Source organism: Trichechus manatus, unplaced genomic scaffold (assembly GCF_000243295.1).
Source record: "Trichechus manatus latirostris isolate Lorelei unplaced genomic scaffold, TriManLat1.0 scaffold00019, whole genome shotgun sequence".
Taxonomy (NCBI): domain Eukaryota; kingdom Metazoa; phylum Chordata; class Mammalia; order Sirenia; family Trichechidae; genus Trichechus; species Trichechus manatus.
In genome coordinates, this window is record NW_004443955.1 from 11890517 (window position 1) to 11908654 (window position 18138).

Sequence of the window (18138 nt, forward strand, 5' to 3'; positions counted from 1 at the left end):
ACTGAACCACCAGTACCCTCTTACATTACCGCTAAACAAACAAACAAAAAAAACTGCTGCCATCAAGTTGATTCTGACTAATAGCTACCCTATAGGACAGAATAGAACTGCCACATGGGGTTTCCAGGCTGTAAATGTTCATGGAAGCAGACTACCACATCTTTCTCTCGTGGAATGGCTGGTGGGTTTGGACTGCCCACCTTTTGGTTAGCAGCTGAGCGCTTAACCACTGTGCCAGGAGGGCGTCTACTCCACCACTAGAGCTATCAAAACGCACATCCTACCATTTCGCCTTCTACTGCCATCCCTGGAGTGGCTCCTCTTGGTTTTTAGAGATAGCATAAAGACCCAGATCTGGAGTGTTGGCCCCCCGCCTCACCTCCTGATTGTGTCCCCTGCTCTCTGCGTCCCAGGTCTACCTTTGTGTCCCTGACTTTCACCCTTTTCCTCTTGGTCTCGTTAGCTTCCTTTGTTGTACTCTTTTGCCGTGGGCTTCTCTCTTGCAGAGTGCTCATCTTAGTTCATAACACTGTGTTCATTGCTGTGACTGTTGGTGTAAATGTCCGTCTCTCCTGATGTCAGCTCCATGATCCGAGGGACTGTGTTTTTGCCACCGCTGCACCCACCTTGCCTAGTGCACTAACTGGCGCTTGATGAGTGTTCAAAGAAAATCTGTTGATTGAACGATTTAATTTTTGTTGTTTCTTTGGTAGAGCTGAGGAGTTTGTAGGTAGGGAGTTGATAATATCAGAGGATTAACCTGAACACCTAGACTTGGTGCCCTGGAAGTTTGATTTTTAGCCATAAGTAAAACTTAATTAAACTGGAAATACTCTAGTGCTTCATCATTCTTTATTGAGATTCGTTTAAAGTTGAACTTTATGGTACCCAGTAGCCTGAGTTTATGTTAAGAGGGAACAAGCAGGTCATATAACTTTTTATTGTCCTTTTGAACAAACAGTGGTTCCAAATGAACAGATAGGTGGATTTCTGAAAATAAGAAGCTTGAAATAAACTGTTCTCTAACTGATATTTATTTTATTCTAGAACATGGTCCAAGACAATTCCTGGGAAAGTTGAATTCTTCTCTAGTGAGGGTTCAGACACATCTATACCCATTCCAGTAGTGCCACTACAGGGTGTGGACGACTCCTACCCACCCCAGAAGAAGTCTTTCATGATGCTCAAGTACATGCATGACCACTACTTGGACAAGTATGAATGGTTTATGAGAGCAGATGATGATGTTTACATCAAAGGAGATCGTCTGGAGAACTTTCTGAGGAGTTTGAATAGCAGTGAGCCCCTCTTTCTTGGGCAGACAGGACTGGGCACCACAGAAGAAATGGGAAAACTGGCACTTGAGCCTGGTGAGAACTTCTGCATGGGGGGCCCAGGGGTCATCATGAGCCGGGAGGTCCTCCGGAGAATGGTACCGCACATTGGGAAGTGTCTCCGAGAAATGTACACCACCCATGAGGACGTGGAGGTGGGAAGATGTGTCCGGAGGTTTGCAGGGGTGCAGTGCGTCTGGTCTTACGAGGTAAGAACGGAATTCTTTACTGTGGGAAAACTGTTCATTTTGTTGTAAGCTTTGAAGCAATCATAGGAAACTCATCATAACATCTCTTTGGAGGTTTAAAGTTGGTACTAAGTTATTCTGCATTCCCAGCCTTCGTTTTTCTGTTTGGATTCCCCTTACTGCCTTTTCTCTCTGCTTTCAGAGTGCACCCTCCATACTATTTTCTTTACGCTTTCTCCTGATACCTTAGTTAGCAAACTGGTATTTGAGGCCCAAAGTAAAGATATGGTTTGCTGAAGGTTACAGCAATATTTTTATGATTATTCAGAAAGCTCATCTGATTTCTGCTTACTCCACAGATGTGATGCAAGAGTGTAAAGTTAGCTTCCCCCATTCTCCCAGAGGCCTGACTTCTCATCTGGTCACGTTGACCCACAGATTAGAAACTTAGATGTTTTGAATTTATAAAATGGTTATTGATGTAAAAGCCAGTAGGAGGACTTGGCTTTGCGTTGATTGTAAACCTTGACGTTTTAGACAGTTATGTAATCTGTAAGTTTACAGTATAGACAGTTTATGGTATCTGTAAGTTGACCCTTTCAGAATGGGTGGTAGGCAGTTTCTGGATTATTTTGACACTGGAAAGAGACGTTTTAAAGGGAGTCTGCTTGTAGACATTTTCTGCTGAATAGTTCTAGAGAATATGAGTTTGCATTTGACTTTTCAGTGTTTTTACTGGCAGATGTGCACCTATTGCCTGAAGTTGCAGGATCTGAAATCCATCAGACTGAAAAGAATTATTTAGGCTGTGTTGTGTTTAGATTGCATTGTGTTATATTAAACTATTGATAGTGTGAGGAGTAGAGGAAATCGTTAGACCTTTTTGTCCAAGAAAAAGAAATATGCCTTCTGATGTAATCGGTTAGCTTTTTTCCTGAGTTAATTTTCTAAGGACTCAAGAGAAGTGTTCCTGCCTGTACTTGCCTTCTCTCGAGACTTGCTTTTAAATGTCTTCTAACCACTCTCTTTCTTTTCAACTTTTGGCGAAGTGGACATGTTCAGGTGTGCTTCAAGTGGTCTTCCTGTCATTTCTAATTATAAATTCAACAAAGATAAGTTTAAGTCGTATATGCAGTGTGACCAGAGCAAACCCTTTAATCTCTTTGTGCACCCCTTGATTGCTCACTTACTCCAGGGGATCTTTTGGTTGTCACAGATTTTTTTATTTTCCTTTTCTTTTTAATAGTGTAAAAATGCCAACAAGGAAAGCTGTTTGGGGATCTCATGCAGTTTAAAGCAGACTGTGACTGTCTCATTTCTTCATTTTCCTCATACTAAATTAAGTAGTTGTAACTTTAACATATTTCATTGTGTTTAAAATATGTAATGCTTTGTGCATTTTGGAACATGTTAGTCTGCCCCTGATTTTGAGACGCTAGCCTTCTGCTGCAGTTTAGTAGAGGATAGGCTACTGTTGAGAAGAATTTTAAAAAGAATGTCTTCGTGTTGTTGTAGTGCCATATCTTATATACACTGTTTAGAGAGACACCAGTAGAGCCAGTATCTTGAGTTTTATGTAGAGCTTTGACCTAGCATCAGTGCCAAGATGTAGTTAGAAAGTATTGTCCTGGGGCTGCAGGGGTTGGAAGGTGGTTTTCTGGCTAGTTCTACACTATTATGGTAATCACCATAGGTTTATAATATTCTAAGCACTGGTGCCTAGAATCATCCTGTTAGAATCTAGGAGCTGCTCGTAGACTTGATGCTCCCAGTAAGTGACTTTATTAGCTAAAGGACCTGGTTGGCAGGGAAGCTCCCCCTTGGGTAGCTTAGCTTCCCATCTCCCCAACTAGGGAGCTCATCAGCGAGTACTCTCGGACAGAGGGGAGTCTCCCTAGGAGTGGGGCAGTCCACTTCTGGTGGGTCCCAGCTTCTTTTCACTCCTTTACTGCCTGTGGTGACAGAGCTTTACTAGATCTTGCATGATTGCTCTCCTTGATGATTGTACCACTTGCCTTCCCACCAGCGTACCTTAGAGCCTGTCTTTCTCTTTTGTGAGTTGCCTGTTCATAGTCTTGGCCCATTTTTCTATTGGAATGCTGTCTTATAGTCTTGTTGGAGTGCTTTATTCTGGATGCAGAATATCTTCTCCCAGTCTGTGGTTTGTCTTTTAACTTTAATTGTGGTATTTTTTTTATTTTACGGAAATTGTAATGTTAAGTGTAGTCAAATTTATCATTCTTTTCCCTTATAATTTGTGTCTTTTGTGTCTTGTTAAGGGAATAAATTCTTCCTTCTCTCGGGTCACAAAAATTTCCTCCTGTATCTTTCTGTAAATTTAAAGTTTTGCCTTTTGCATGCGGTTCTTTATCATTATTATTTTTAAGAATTATATCTACTGGAACACCATTTTATTAGACCTTTTATTTATATTTTTAAGTGCTTCTAACCTGAGTCATTATTAGGATTCATTATTGTGTTCACCTTTCAGGGGAGATTAATCTTTTATGTGGATGAAGAACTTTTATTAACCTTCCTGTAAATCTAGTTTCTCAATTAATTCTCACATTATGAGAAGTTATTGAAGTGGAGTTTTGTGTTAAAGACAATTGTGTTAAGCTTTAAGTCTTGGAAGGTACTTATTTAGCTGTATTATAAACCTAGCCGTAGGTGTAATTTTTTTTTTTTTTTGGTAGTTAGAAATAATACCTTGGGATTATATTTATATAATTAAAATGACTTGTGAGAAACAACTGTCAAAATAAAAATTCAGATTTATTTCTAAGCTTGTTTGGATTATTATTGATGATTACTTATTAATAAATGGCTTTTTTCTTTTTAAAAAGCAACTTTTTATTTGGAGATAACTCGTAAAAGTTACAAAAAGAAAACAGTAGTACAAAGAATCTTTACCCAAATTCACCTGTTGTTAGCATTTTATTCCATTTGCTTGTGCTCCTGAACCTTACCCCTGCCCCCCGCCTTTTAAGAGTCAATTATATCCATCATGACCCTATCTTAAAATACCTTGAATGTGGTTTGACTAAGTATAGGGAAATTCTCATATAAAACCACAGTACAGTTATCAACTTAAGTAAGTTTAACATGGATACTTTTTTTTTTTTTTTCTTAATTTGTGTTTTAGGTGACAGTTTGTAGCGCAAATTAGTTTCTCGTTCAAAAATTTATACAAAAATTGTTTTGTGACATTGGTTGCAATCCCCACAATGTGTCAGCACTCTCCCCCTTTCCCTTTACACTCTGGATTCTCTGTGTCCATTCATTGAGTTTTCCTGTCCCTTCCTGCTTTCTCATCTTTACTTTTGGACAGGTGTTGCCCGTTTGGTCTCATGTACTTGATTGAACCAAGAAACACGTACCTAATATGTGTTATTGTTTGTTTTCTAGGCCTGTCTAATCTTTGGCTGAAAGGTAGACTTCAGGAGTGGCTTCAGTTCTGAGTTAGCAGGGTGCCCGAGGGCTATAGTCTCAGGGGTTCCTCCAGTCTCTGTCAGACCAGTAAGTCTGGTCATCTTTTGTGAATTTGAATTTTGTTCTGCATTCTTTCTCCCACTCTGTTTGGAAGCCTCTGTTGTGATCCCTGTCAGAGCAGTCATTGGTGGTAGCTGGGCACCATCTAGTTCTTCTGGGCTCAGGCTGGTGGCGGCTGTGGTTCATGTGGTCCATTCATCCTTTGGACTAATATTTTCCTTCTGTCTTTGGTTTTCTTCATTCTCATTTGCTCTGAATGTGATGGGACTAATAGATGTATTTTAAATAACTGCTTGCAAACTTTTAAGACCCCAGACGCTACTCACCAAAGTAGGATGTGGAACATTTTCTTTATGAACTGTATTATGCCAGTTGACCTAGATGTCTCCTGAGACCATGGTCCCCACCCCTCAGCCCTAGTAACTCTGTCATGTGAGGTGTTTGGATGTGTCTCGGAAACTTCTATGACTTTGCCTTGGTCAGGTTGTGCTGATTTCCCCAATATTGTGTATGGTCTTTCCCTTTACCAAAGTTAACACTTGTCTACTATCTAATTAGTATTTTCCTCTCCTCACCCCTCTTTCCCTCATAACCACCAAAGATTGTTTTTTTCTGTGTGTAAATCTTTTCTTTGGTTTTTATAATTGTGTAATCTCTTACAGTATTTGTCCTTTTGTGATTGACTTACTTTATATAATGCTCTCCAGAGTCATCCATATTGGGAGATGTTTCCTGAATTCATCATTGTTCTTTATTGTTGTGTAGTATTTCATTGTGTGTATGTACCATAATATGTTTATCCATTCGTCTGTTAATGGGCACCTAGGTTGTTTCCATCTTTTTGCTATTGTGCATAATGTTGCAGTGAACATAAGTATGCATATATCTATTTGTGTGATGGCTCTTACTTCTCTAGGATATATTCCTAGGAGTAGGATTGCTAGATCATATGGTATTTCTATTTCTAACTTTTTAAGGAGGCACCATATCGTTTTCCATAGTGGTTGTCCCATTTTACGTTCCCACCAGCAGTGGCATAAGAGCTCCAAATGCCCTGCAACCTCTCCAACATTTGTTATTTTCTGTTTGTTTGTTTGGTTTTTGATTAGTGCTGGTAGTATCAGGGTGAGATGGTATCTCATTGTAGTTTTGATTTGCATTTCTCTAATGGTTAATGATCGCAAGCATTTCCTCACGTGTCTGTTGGCCACCTGAATGTCTTCTTTGGTGAAATGTCTGTTCATATCCTTTGCTCATTTTTTGATTGGATTATTTGTCTTTCTGTTCTTGAGGTGTGAAGTATTCTATAGATTTTAGAGATTAGACCCTTGTCGGATATGTCATAGCCAAAATTTTTTTCCCAGTCTGTAGGTTCTCTTTTTGCTCTTTTGGTGAGGTCTTTTGATAAGCGTAAGTGTTTAATTTTTAGGAGCTCCCAGTTATCTAGTTTATCTTCTGGCGTTTGTGCATTGTGAGTTATGGTTTGTGCATTGTGAGTTTGTATTGTATTTATGCAGTGTATTAGGGTCTGTGGAGCCCTAGTGGCGCAGTAGTTAAGTGTTCAGCTGCTAACCATAGAAGGTCGGCAGTTCGAATCCACTCGCTGCTCCTTGGAAACCCTATGGGGCAGTTCTGCTGTGTCCTGTAGGGTTGCTATGAGTCAGAATCAACTCAGGGGCAACGGGTTTTATTAGATCCCCTCGTGTTGTCCCTGTTTTTTTCTTCCATGATCTTTATCACTCTAGGTTTCATATTTAGGTATTTGATCCGTTTTGAGTTAGTTTTTACATATGGTGCTAGGTATTTGTTTCATTTTTTTACATCCAGTTTTGCCAGCACCGTTTGTTAAAAAGACTGTCTTTTCCTCATGTAATTGACTTTGGTCTTTTGTCAAAGATCAACTGATCATAGGTGGATGGATTTACATCTGGGTTTTCAGTTCTGTTCCGTTGGTTTATGTGTCTGTCATTGTACCAGTCCCAGGCTGTTTTGACTACCATGGCTGTATAGTAGGTTCTGAGATCAGGTGGTGGGAGGCCTCCTACTTTGTTCTTTGTCTTCAGTGATGGTTTGCTTATCCTGGGCCTCTTTCCTTTCCGTATACAGTTGGTGATCAGTTTTTCTGTCTCATTAAAGAACGTCGTTGGTATTTGGATCAGGATTGCATTATATCTGTAGATCTTTGAATAGAATTGACCTTTTCACAATATTGGATCCTCCTATCCATGAGCATGATGTGTTTTTCCATTTATGTAGGTCTCTTTTGGTTTCTTGCAGTAGTGTTTTGTAGTTTTCTTTGTGCAGATCTTTCATGTCCCGATTAGATTTATTCCTAAGTATTTTATCTTTTTAGGGGCTATTTTATTTTATTTTTTTCACCTCTTTTTAAAAATTTTTTTTTCCCATACAGAAATTTATATATACATTGTTACGTGACTCTAATTGCTCTCCACATACTGTCACAGCACACTCCTCCTTTCCACCCCTGATTCCCCATGTCCGTTCAACCAGCTCCTAACCCTCTCTGCCTTCCCATCTCACCTTAGGACAGGAGCTGTCTGTTTAGTACCTTGTATCTACTTGAGCTAAGAGGCACATTCCTCACAAGTATCACTTTATGTCCCACAGTCCCATCCAATCCCTGTCTGAAGAGTTGGCCTCAGAAATTGTTTTAGTTCTGGGCTGATAGAGAATCCAGGGGCCATGCTTTCTGGGGTTCATTAAGTCTGGTCTTCTTACTAGAATTTGAGTTCTGCACCCCACTTTTCTCCTGCTCCATCCAGGACTCTCTGTTGTGTTCCCTGTTAGGGCGGTCAGTGGTGGTAGCCAGGCACCATCTAGCTCTTCTGGTCTCAGGCTGATGAAGTCTCTGGTTTATGTGGCCCTTTCTGTCTCTTGGGCTGCTACTTTCCTTGTGTCTTTGATGTTCTTCATTCTCCTTTACTCCGGGTGATTGGGACCAATTGATGCATCTTAGATGGCCACTTGCAAGCGTTGAAGACCCCAGACGCCACTCACCAAATTAGGATGCAGAACATTTTCTTAATAAGCTTTGTTATGCCAGTTGACCTAGATGTCCCCTGAAAGCATGATCCCCAGACCCTTACCCCTGCTACTGTGTCCCTCAAAGTGTTCGAATGTGTTCAGGAAACTTCTTAGCTTTGGTTTAGTCCCGTTGTGCTGACTTCCCCTGTATTGTGTGCTGTCCTTTCCTTCAGCTAAGATAATTCTTATCTACTATCTAGTTAGTAAATACCCTTACCCTCTCTCCCCACCCTTGTAACCATCAAAGAATGTTTTCTTCTGTGTTTAAACCTTTTCTTGAGTTCTTATACTAGTGGTCTTATACAATATTTGTCCTTCTGTGACTAAGTTCACTCAGCATAATGCACTCCAGATTCCTCCATGTTATGTTTCACGGCTTCATTGTTGTTCTTTACCGTTGCATAGTATTCTATTGTGTGGAACAATTAGGGTCACATAACAATGTATGTATAAATTTTTGTATGAGAAACTAACTTGAGCTGTAAACTTAAACCTTTTTAAAGCACAATTAAAAAAAAAGTCCCAGTAAACTTAACAGAACTGAAACCATACAAAGTATGTTCTCCAGCCATAATGGGATAAAATTAGCCTGCTATAGTATTCATGGATTCACTTTCTCTAATTTTTTACTTTCCCCTCACCCCCTTACCACTCACTGCTGATATAGTCTTTATATAAACCCATTGCCTTCAGGTTGTTTCCGACTCATAGTGACCCTATAGGAGAGAGTAGAACTGCCTGGTAGGGTTTCCAAGGAGCAGCTGTGCATTCGAAGTGCTGACCTATTGGTTAGCAGCCGTAGCTCTTAACCACTGCATCACTAGGGCTCAAATCCTTATATGGTAGCCTGTTTTTGGAGGTGACTGACTGATTTGTCATTTCAAATCTGTTGTCATTGTTAGGTGCCGTCCGTTGTTTCTGACTCATAGCAACTCTGTGTATAACAGAACAAAACGTTACATGGTCCTGTACCATTCTCACAATAGTAGGTGTTTGGAAATTGAACCATTACACTTGCTGAATGAAAGAATAGCTCTGCCTTGAAATAACACATAGCACGAGTGCTCAGTCTTTGGAACATCTGTTCTAGCCACTTAGGGGCCTGCCTGGCTCTCAGCTAGGTAAGGTTAACAGGCAGTCTAAAGGAGTGAGTAAGCTACCACTGTAACAGAAATCAGCCTCATGTTAACCAGCAGTTAAGAAATATTTCTTCTATTATTAAATAAAAAAAAAAAAAATCCCAGGCTTCTGATGTAAGGATGTTCAACATTCCTTTATAAGTCAGTCAGACTAATAAGGAAGACCTTCTCTTTTTATATCTTTTGCTCTAAATCTCAATTTCCCTTGATGATATGCTTTCCTGTAAAAAACATCATTGATCTCACTCATCCCTGTACATTTTTATATTTAAAATCAGTATCAGGGTTCTGCACTTTTAATTGCTCTCCAGCTATTTCATGAACATACGTCTGTGTCTCCTCAACTAAAGTCCTTCAGGGAAGAAAAAAAGGGAAAAGGCCATTCATGTTTGATTCTTCTACGTTTTTCCCACAGAGCAGTGCTGGGCCCATTAATGATTCCTTAACAGATACTTAACTGGTTAACTCAGAGCTTCACAACTGATGTGTCTTGGTATATTGGTGTGTCTCAGTTTCCAAGTGTGCCAAGGTAACAGTCCCTTCAGGTAGGGGGAATGGAGGGAAGGGGTAGCAGCGGCCCTTGGGCAGTCCCTCAGTGTGTATCAGTGCCATGATGGGAAGAAGGTCAGGAAGCACTGGGCTACACGACTGATTAGAAATACTGGTGAAAAGAACTGGACATGGCCTGAATGTCCATAAAAAAAGCAAAGCTCTCTATATAACAAATGGAAAAATTTCCAAGAAATTTAAGTGAAAAACAGCAAGATGCAGATAGTATGTATAATATGCTGCCATTTTTGTAAAAGGGGGAAGATATATATGCTTACTTGCTGTATACGTACGTGATACCACTGGAAGGCCACACCATGGTGGCTGACTCGAGGGGAGCCCTTTTGAATTCTGAACCATGTGATGGCATTAGCTATTAAAAAGACAGTAGTTACTGAATCCATCTATGCTGAATTGCTGAATGCCTTTGGCTAGTATCCAGAGTCCTGAAAAGGTTGATTCCGGCAATTTTTGCCAGTGTTTTCACCTTGCTGTTACGGAGGAGAGATTTTTGAGCCCTTATTCTGCCATCTTCATTGATGTCACCTAAGATGATCCTTTATGGGGCCTTAGCTTCACAGCTTACATTTTTCTGTTTATGATGAGATAAATTACTCTGGTTATCCTTTTACACTCTGTTTAAGACGAAGGTATTATACCTTAAAAATTAGAAAGGCTGCCAACAAATTGGTTACAATATTCATTCATTTTTCAAATAAATTTTGAACATCTGCTGTTAGCCAGACACTGTTTTGGTTGGGGACACAGTAGTGAAGAAAGCAAAGGTCCTGCTCTCTTATACTCTAATGGGGCTGGGATGGGGTGCAGAAAGATAGTAAAGTAGAGTATGTGTTAAGGAACAGTGAGGTGACCGCTGTGACTGGAGTGCAGTGAGCAAGAGGGTGAGTCAGGAGCGATGAGGCCAAGTGGCAGAAATGTTGAAGGGAAACAAGGAAGTGGGTTGGGCGTTTGTTTGGATGCAAGAAGGCCTGGGCTTGAGCCTCAGTTCTTCGCTGAGCTTCACTCTTCATTAGCTATGTGATCTTGGGCAGCAAGTCACCTAACTCTTGGAACTTTTGTTTCCTTAAAAATGAGGTAAGGATAGAAATTGCCTACATCGTAGGATTGTTCCAAGGATTAGTTGAGATGATGCATATAATAAAGCACTTCACTAGTGAAATGGTAAGGGGGCTTGGGGGGCACCCTCAAGTATCTGAAAAACTTAGCCATTCAGAACTCATTCCCTAAGAACTCTGCCTACATTTTAACCTATGTAAACAAATTACTTGAATACGATTTAGTAACACTGTAGTCTTAAAAGGATTTCCTATTTTAACTTTTACTTTAGGGAAGACTATCTTGATAGAACAAATCAAAGTTTGCCTAAAATGGCAGTGTTTAGTTGCTTTGGATTTGTAAATATTTTGCTAGCAAAACAAAACATGCTACATGTGCATCTCTGAAATGGTTTTGCTGTTTGGTGGGAAAAGGAGTCTTGTGGTTGTGGGGAAGAAGCTGGGTTTAAAGGCAAATTGATATGCCTTCATTTTGGTAGGTGGGTGTTAAAGATACTGTAGGCTTTATATATTAGTCACCTTTCTTATTGAAAGATCATCACTAGGCATAGTTAGCTTACGTTTAGTTGACAGGAAAAATGCTCTGTAACACATAAGCGAGAGATGAGGTAGATGTATCATTCTTCTTAAGGTAAGCTGAATAGCATTTCCTATATAGTTGAAAAGATTAATTGAGATCACTCCCACTCCTGAAGTAGAGTTGATAATCATCTATCTTTTAAAGCATATATCAGTATTCAAACACTATGGAAGCCATTTTGAGGTAATAAGAGTAAACTAAGAACTTATTATCAATATGTGAAAGTAAGCCAACCCATATGTAAAATACCTCATTCCCTAATCAGCAATACCCATTGTCAGGGCAAATAGTGTAAGCTATGTGGCAAAGTATGGAGGGACTATGGAACAGTTAGAGCTGGGTAGGATGAATTGGGCGGGGGAGCAGTGGGGAGGAGGCTTTGATTGTCTGGGTCAACCCCTTCTCTAAAGGCAGCTGGGCTTCTAGACTATTCTTAACAATCAGGATGGTATCCTTTCACATTTTTAAGAGGTCTAGGGATGGCAACAGCAAAGTTTTTTTAAAGGTTTTAATTCCATTATTTAATCACCTTTATGGAGCTGCTAAGACTTTCTGGCATTTGAAAATTAACAAGTGAGGGAAGGAAGGCAGTGAACCTGGTAGAATCAGCAGTTGTTGGCTAAGGCACTGTTGTTGGGGCCAGGAAGAAACAAAATTGGAGATAAAGTCACAGGAGGGTTACAAGTATGTTGTGGATAGATCAGTGTTTCTCAGACTTGAATGATATGTAGACCTTTTTCTCAATAGGAACTCTGCGTGTGTGTGTGTGTGTGTGTGTGTGTGTGTGTGTGTTTACTTCAGGTATTAGCATTGCTCTTGGATCTTACACCAGGCTGGAGTTCGTCAAAAGGAGACCATCTGCAAGAGAATCATTTGAGGTGCTTGTAAAGAGCAAATTTCTAGGCCCCAAACCCAGAACCAGAATCTTTGTGGGCAAAGTCGGATGATCTGCATGGTTCAGAGGCTTTGCCGGTGATTCTTATACTTGCTGATGTCTAGGAGCCATTGTTGTAATTTATACTCTTAAAACATTTCTTACAATCTGGTGATGTTTTGGGACGATGTAGAAGCCGAGCTTTCGTTTTTGTTACTTGGCGTCATCTCGTTTACCCCTCTCCTGTGCAGAGTTGATGTTGATCTTTCCAGAAAGTAGCTTCTAGTCAGGTTGGTAGGGGAGGCTAAGTTTGGCACACTTGTCCTCCTGATCATAAGAGTGATGGGCTAATTCTTCACTATTAGTTGTTCCATTTCCTCCTTCCTCTGAGTCGTGTTAGTTGTGATGAGTTGGGTAGCCAAATGAAAGTCAGTAAAGGTGAGTGGTGGTCGGCAGTAAATCTGAGTAACAGCAGAGAAAGAGCTGTGTTACTTGAGATGGTGTAACTTTTGGCCAGAGATTAGAGTGACAGACACTTTAAAGCTAAAACTAGATGATAAAGTATCTTTTTGTCTCTGCAGTTGATGGTTTCACATATGTCTGTTTTTGTGGTCTGGTTGTAAATCTTTCTCAAACCTCAGCTTTTGTTAGTTGTCACGAACCATAATGCCAAACTTGTTTATTAAACGAATTGTAATAAAAATAAGTAGTTACATAATATGTATTAATAAACTGTGGTGGTTTTCACATACCTCCACAAATTCTTTGATACTCTTCCCTCTACGAGGTGGGCTTAATTTCCTTCCCCTTGAGTGTGGGCTGAACTTAGTGACTCATTTCTCATGAATAGAGAAGGGAAGAGGAAAAATAACTGTACAGTGGGGAATCCTGGTAGACAGCACCTTCTAACCCAGTGATCAAGGTTAACATCACCAGTGCTGTGTCATAATGATATCATGTACTCCTTGATGCATGAGATGAAAGGGCACTGTGCCTCTGTGTTATTCTTCCCCCAAATCTGTAACTCTAGTCTCATTATTAGAAAACATGAGACAAATCCAGATGGAGTGACATTCTACAAAATACCTGACAAGATTCTTCAAAAGTGTCAGAAACTGTCACAGGTTGGGGGAGACCTGGCAGACGTGATCGCTCAATGCACTGTGGGATCCTGGACTGGATCCCAGAGGAGCAAAAGGATGTCGATGGAAAACTAGGGAAATCTGAGTAAAGTCTATAGCTAGTTAACGGTGTACCAATGTTAATTTCTTGGTTGTGCTGTGTGTACCCGAGTTATGTAGGATGTTAACATTAGAGGAAGTAGGATGAAGATATGAGAACTCCCTCTTGTCTTTACAACTCTTCTGTAAATCTAAAATTATTTAAAAATGTAGTTAGGACCCAGAGATGCTCTAATTCGACACAGAAGTGGTGCTGGTGTCTGCTGTTGTTCACACTGGCCGCTCAGTGCTATAGGGAGAGTGGCTAGCGCAGCGGGAGACGAGATCTTCCGTGACTGTAAGTGGATATATTGTGCAGAATGTGATTTTTAGCTTATTGACTTCTAGGAAATCTAAGACAGAGAGGTCTTTGTTTGCAAGGGCTGCAGACTTCTAACCTTTATAAAGAGCTTATCATTTGAGCAAGCTTATAATGTACCATGTTATTACTGTAAGAAATTTATAATGGGACCGTTACAGGAAAACTTTTCCCTGGCTAAAAAGGATCTTTCAGCATTCACTCAGCAATTTAATGCTAACACTTTTGCTGACGTCGTCCTGGTTAACCCTGTAGTGTTTCGATTCTGTGTTTTCTGTCAGTGAACCCTTGCAGGGATAAAGAAATCAGCACAAAGTTATTTTCTTTGATGCCTAGCATTTATTTTCAAAGCTCTTTCTTTGAAAATACTGTGTTACTTTTCCTTTTGTGCATAGTAACATGTCCCTGCATTCTCCCTCCGTAGGAACACTGACTGATGTTTTTTTTAAATTGTGCTGAAAATATATACAACAAAAGATTCTCCAGTTCAACAATTTCTACATGTATAATTCAGTGACATTGATTACATTCTTCATGTTGGGAACACTGATTTTACTTTTCTTTTTAATGGTGTGGTTTGGGGCAGAAAGAGAGTACTGTCTTATTTATTGTTACCACCTGAGGAGTTTGTTTACCTTTTAAACCAGTTGCTGTTGAGTTGATTCCAACTCATAGTGACCCCACGTATGTTGGAGTAGAACTGTGCTTCATAAGGTTTTCAGTGGCTGATCTTTTGAAGTACATTGCCAGGCCTTTCTTCTGAGGCACTTCTGGGGGGACTTGAACTTTCAGTCTTTCAGTTAGCAGCAGAATGCATTAACCATTTGCATCACCCAGGGATCATGAGTCAGAGTCGACTTAACAACAACTGGTTTACCTTTTTGGTGTTTATAAATTGATTCTGTAATAATTTAGAATTCTGGTTGTATTATTAGGGTAAGATGAATATGGACGTTGAAATATCCCAGATAATACAAATGTAAATTAAATTTTTTTAGTGGTAAATTCATTAAAAAACGACCTCTGTTGCTACTGTGTGACAGGCTTTGTTCTAGACACTGGGGGTGCAGCAGTGAGCTCACAAAGCCCCCGCTCTCAGTACGCATTTACTTTCCATGGGGTTTGTCAGGCAATAATGCTGGGTGACGCTAAGCCCTCTACAGAAATACAAGCCTGATAAGGGGATGGAGAGTGATGGAGGCGGTGGAGGGTGCCAGATGAGAGTGAGAAAGTGAACTTTGTTTCTTTCTGGGGGAGGACCATTTCAGGCTGGGGGAATGGGCATGCAAAGGCCCGAAGGCAGAGTGTGTGCTGTGTTCAAGCAGCAAGGAGGCCAAGGTGACTGGATCACTTGAGAGAGGGCCAGACCCCTTAAGGCCTCGCCCACGATCAGGCTTTGGGTTTTGTGTTGAGTGAGCTGGGAAGACCATGGCTTTGGGGCAGAGATGTGAAGTGATTCCTCGGGTTGGCACATGGAGAAGCAACTCCCAGGAGCAGAGTGGAAGCAGGAGGTTGGTTAGGAGACGCTGCTAGACAGGTGGGCTGGAGGAGAGGGTGGCTTGGACCAGGTGGAGCAGAGTGTCAGACCGTAGATGTGTTTTTTTGTTTTTTATAATGTATTTTATTTGTTGTCATTTAGGATATACACAGCAGAATATACACCAATTCAACTATTTCTACACGTACAATTCAGCGATATTGATTATATTCTTCAAGTTGTGCAAGCATTCTCATCCTCTTTTTCCAAATTGTTCCTCTCCCATTAACATAAACTCACTGCCTGCTAAGGTTCCTATCCATTCATTCGAGTTGCTTTTGTCAGTTTGATCTCATATAGATAGTTCTTAAAATAGCACAGTGCTCAAGGCAGACTTCTTTACTAGTGAAGCTATCTGTTTGGTTTTAAGAAGACTTCAGGGGATATTTTTGATTTTAAGGTTTAAAGTTTAAAGATTATCTCAGGGCAGTAGTTTCAGAGGTTCATCCAGCCTCTGTGGCTCCAGAAAGTATAGATTACATGGGAATTGGAAATTCTGTTCTGCATTTTATCCCTTTTGATCAGGATTCTTCTATAGAATCTTTGATCAAACATTCAGTAGTGGTAGCTGGGCACCATCCATTTCTTCTGGCCTCATGACAAAGGAGCCAGTTGTCATGGATGCAGTTAGCAACACATTGCATTTTCTCCTCCTAGTTCCTGACTGTCCTTCCTCTGTTTCTTCAGGTGAATAGAGAGCACTTGTGCCTTGGATGCCGCTTGGAAGCTTTCAAGGCTCCAAGCACTACACAGTGAACTAGGAGGTAGACCGGAAGCCCTAAACATGATACTAGGCCAGTTAACCGAGATGTCCCATGAAAGCATGACCCTAAACCTCCAAACCATGGAACCAAAACCCATGAGGTGTTCTTTTGTATATAAGCGGCCTCAGCAGCTGCATAGATGTGTTTTGAAGGTTGAGCTGACAGGATTAGATGTGGGGAGAAGGGTTGCCTCAGCAGTTGGAGGGATAGAGTTACCATGAAGGGAAAAACTGGGGAGAGTCCTCAGCATGCAGATGGTATTTAAGCCCAGAGAACAAATCATACCGCCTAGGGAGTTAGTGCGGAAAGAGGAAGTCCCAGGGCTGAGTCTGGATTTCCAGGGCCTAGAGGTCAGAGGGGAGGAGGATCCAGCAAAGGAGACTGAGTGAAGTAGAAAGAAAACCGTGTCTTTGATTTAGTTGCTTAGGCTTTCTTTGGAGTCCTTGGCTGGTGCAGACAGTTAAGCACTGGGTTACTAACTGAAAGGTTGGAGATTTGAGTCCTCCCAGGGGCACCTTGGAAGTCAGGCCTGGCGATCTGCTTCTGAAGGGTCACAGCCTTGAAAACCCAATGGAGCAGTTCTACTCTGCACACATGGGGTTGCCATGGATTGACCCTGCAGCAGCTAGTTGGTTAAGCTCTCTCTGAACACTCACCATCTGGGTGCTTGGTATAGATGGCTTGCAAAGTGGTAACATGGGAGATTTTTATCAAATGTGGACATTACCTTTCATAAAAAGTGATTTCCATGGTATGGGTAGACGAGGGTGGGAGGTGTGCTGACATAATGATGGGAAACATTTTATCCACTGAGGAGTGGTGTAGGGGACTGTACTTGAAATAGATCATGGGGTGGTTTACAATTAAACATTGAATCAATTAAACCTTTGTAACTTTTTTTTTGGAAGGCGGCAAGGTTTAAAGGACATATTATGCTTTTGGTATGGGGAGAAAACCCATTTAAACTGTGTTCTCCTAAGCCTCAGTTTCCTTTAAAACAAAGTTACTTGTCCAAGGTCGCACAGCTTGTCAAGTGATAGAGTCAGAGTTTGAATCCAGGCAGTCTGACTGTAGAGCCTACGATTATAACTGTAATGATTGCACTTTCTTTTTCCCTGTAATATGGCACTGCATTCTCTATTGGCAGTATTCGTTTGTAAAGAACCAATAAGGTGCATTTGTTGAGAATTTTAGATGAAGAGAAAATGTTCACAATTCTTACATTTCTTTGCTTGGTGTGGGATATTTTTAATATACTCATATTTAAGATAATGTTCAACTGATAGCAGTTAGACCTCATAGTGCTTTGTTAATTTTATTTGTTAGACTTTTGCCAAGCTGGTGTAAATAGCTAGTTTAAAGCAGTGAACCTTAACCCCCAAACAACCAAAAGAGGTGTTTGGTCCCCAGTCATCATATACACTCTAAGGGACTTTTCAGTGTAAAAGAGCAGTAGAACCAGCATGACTGGACCTTTACATTCATCCTAAAAGTTCTCAAAAGTTCTTTAAAGATGCTGGTTAGAATCTGCCACAAGAAGCCCTCTGAATTCTCTGGCCTTGATGAAGGTCTTTATTAAATGTATAATTGATTTTTTAGATAGTTTGGAAGATAGTAGTATTCTACCTTTATAGTTGATTTTTGTGTATAGTGTCCTGTGGTCATCAGTGTAAGAGAGAAAAAAACTGCCAGATCCTTGGTCGGAAATCTTAATTTTCTGTCATAGTTTTGTAGGAGGAATCCATAAGCATCAGTTCGATTTATATGCTGCTGTTGTTAGGTGCTGTTGAGTTGATGTTGACTCATAGCAACCCCATGTGACAGAGTAGAAACCCCTATAGGGGAAGGAGCCCTGGTGGCACAATGGTTATAAATGCTCAGCTGCTAACTGAAAGATGAGTGGTTTGAACCCACCAGCTGCTCCATGGGAGAAAGATGTGGCAGTCTGCTTCCATAAAGATTACAGCCTTGGAAACCCTGTGGGGCAGTTCTACTCTGTCCTGTAGGGTTGCTAGGAGTTG

The 18138-nt window shown here is 40.6% G+C and overlaps 1 protein-coding gene across 1 annotated transcript in view; it reads left to right on the plus strand.

Moving 5' to 3' along the window:
- CHSY1 (chondroitin sulfate synthase 1) overlaps positions 1-18138 on the plus strand; it is an 89141-nt gene that overhangs the window by 15417 nt on the left and 55586 nt on the right. Inside the window, exon 2 of the mRNA XM_023727863.1 lies at positions 1048-1543. Coding sequence (XP_023583631.1) covers positions 1048-1543 — 496 coding nt within the window. The remainder of the gene's footprint in view (positions 1-1047; positions 1544-18138) is intronic.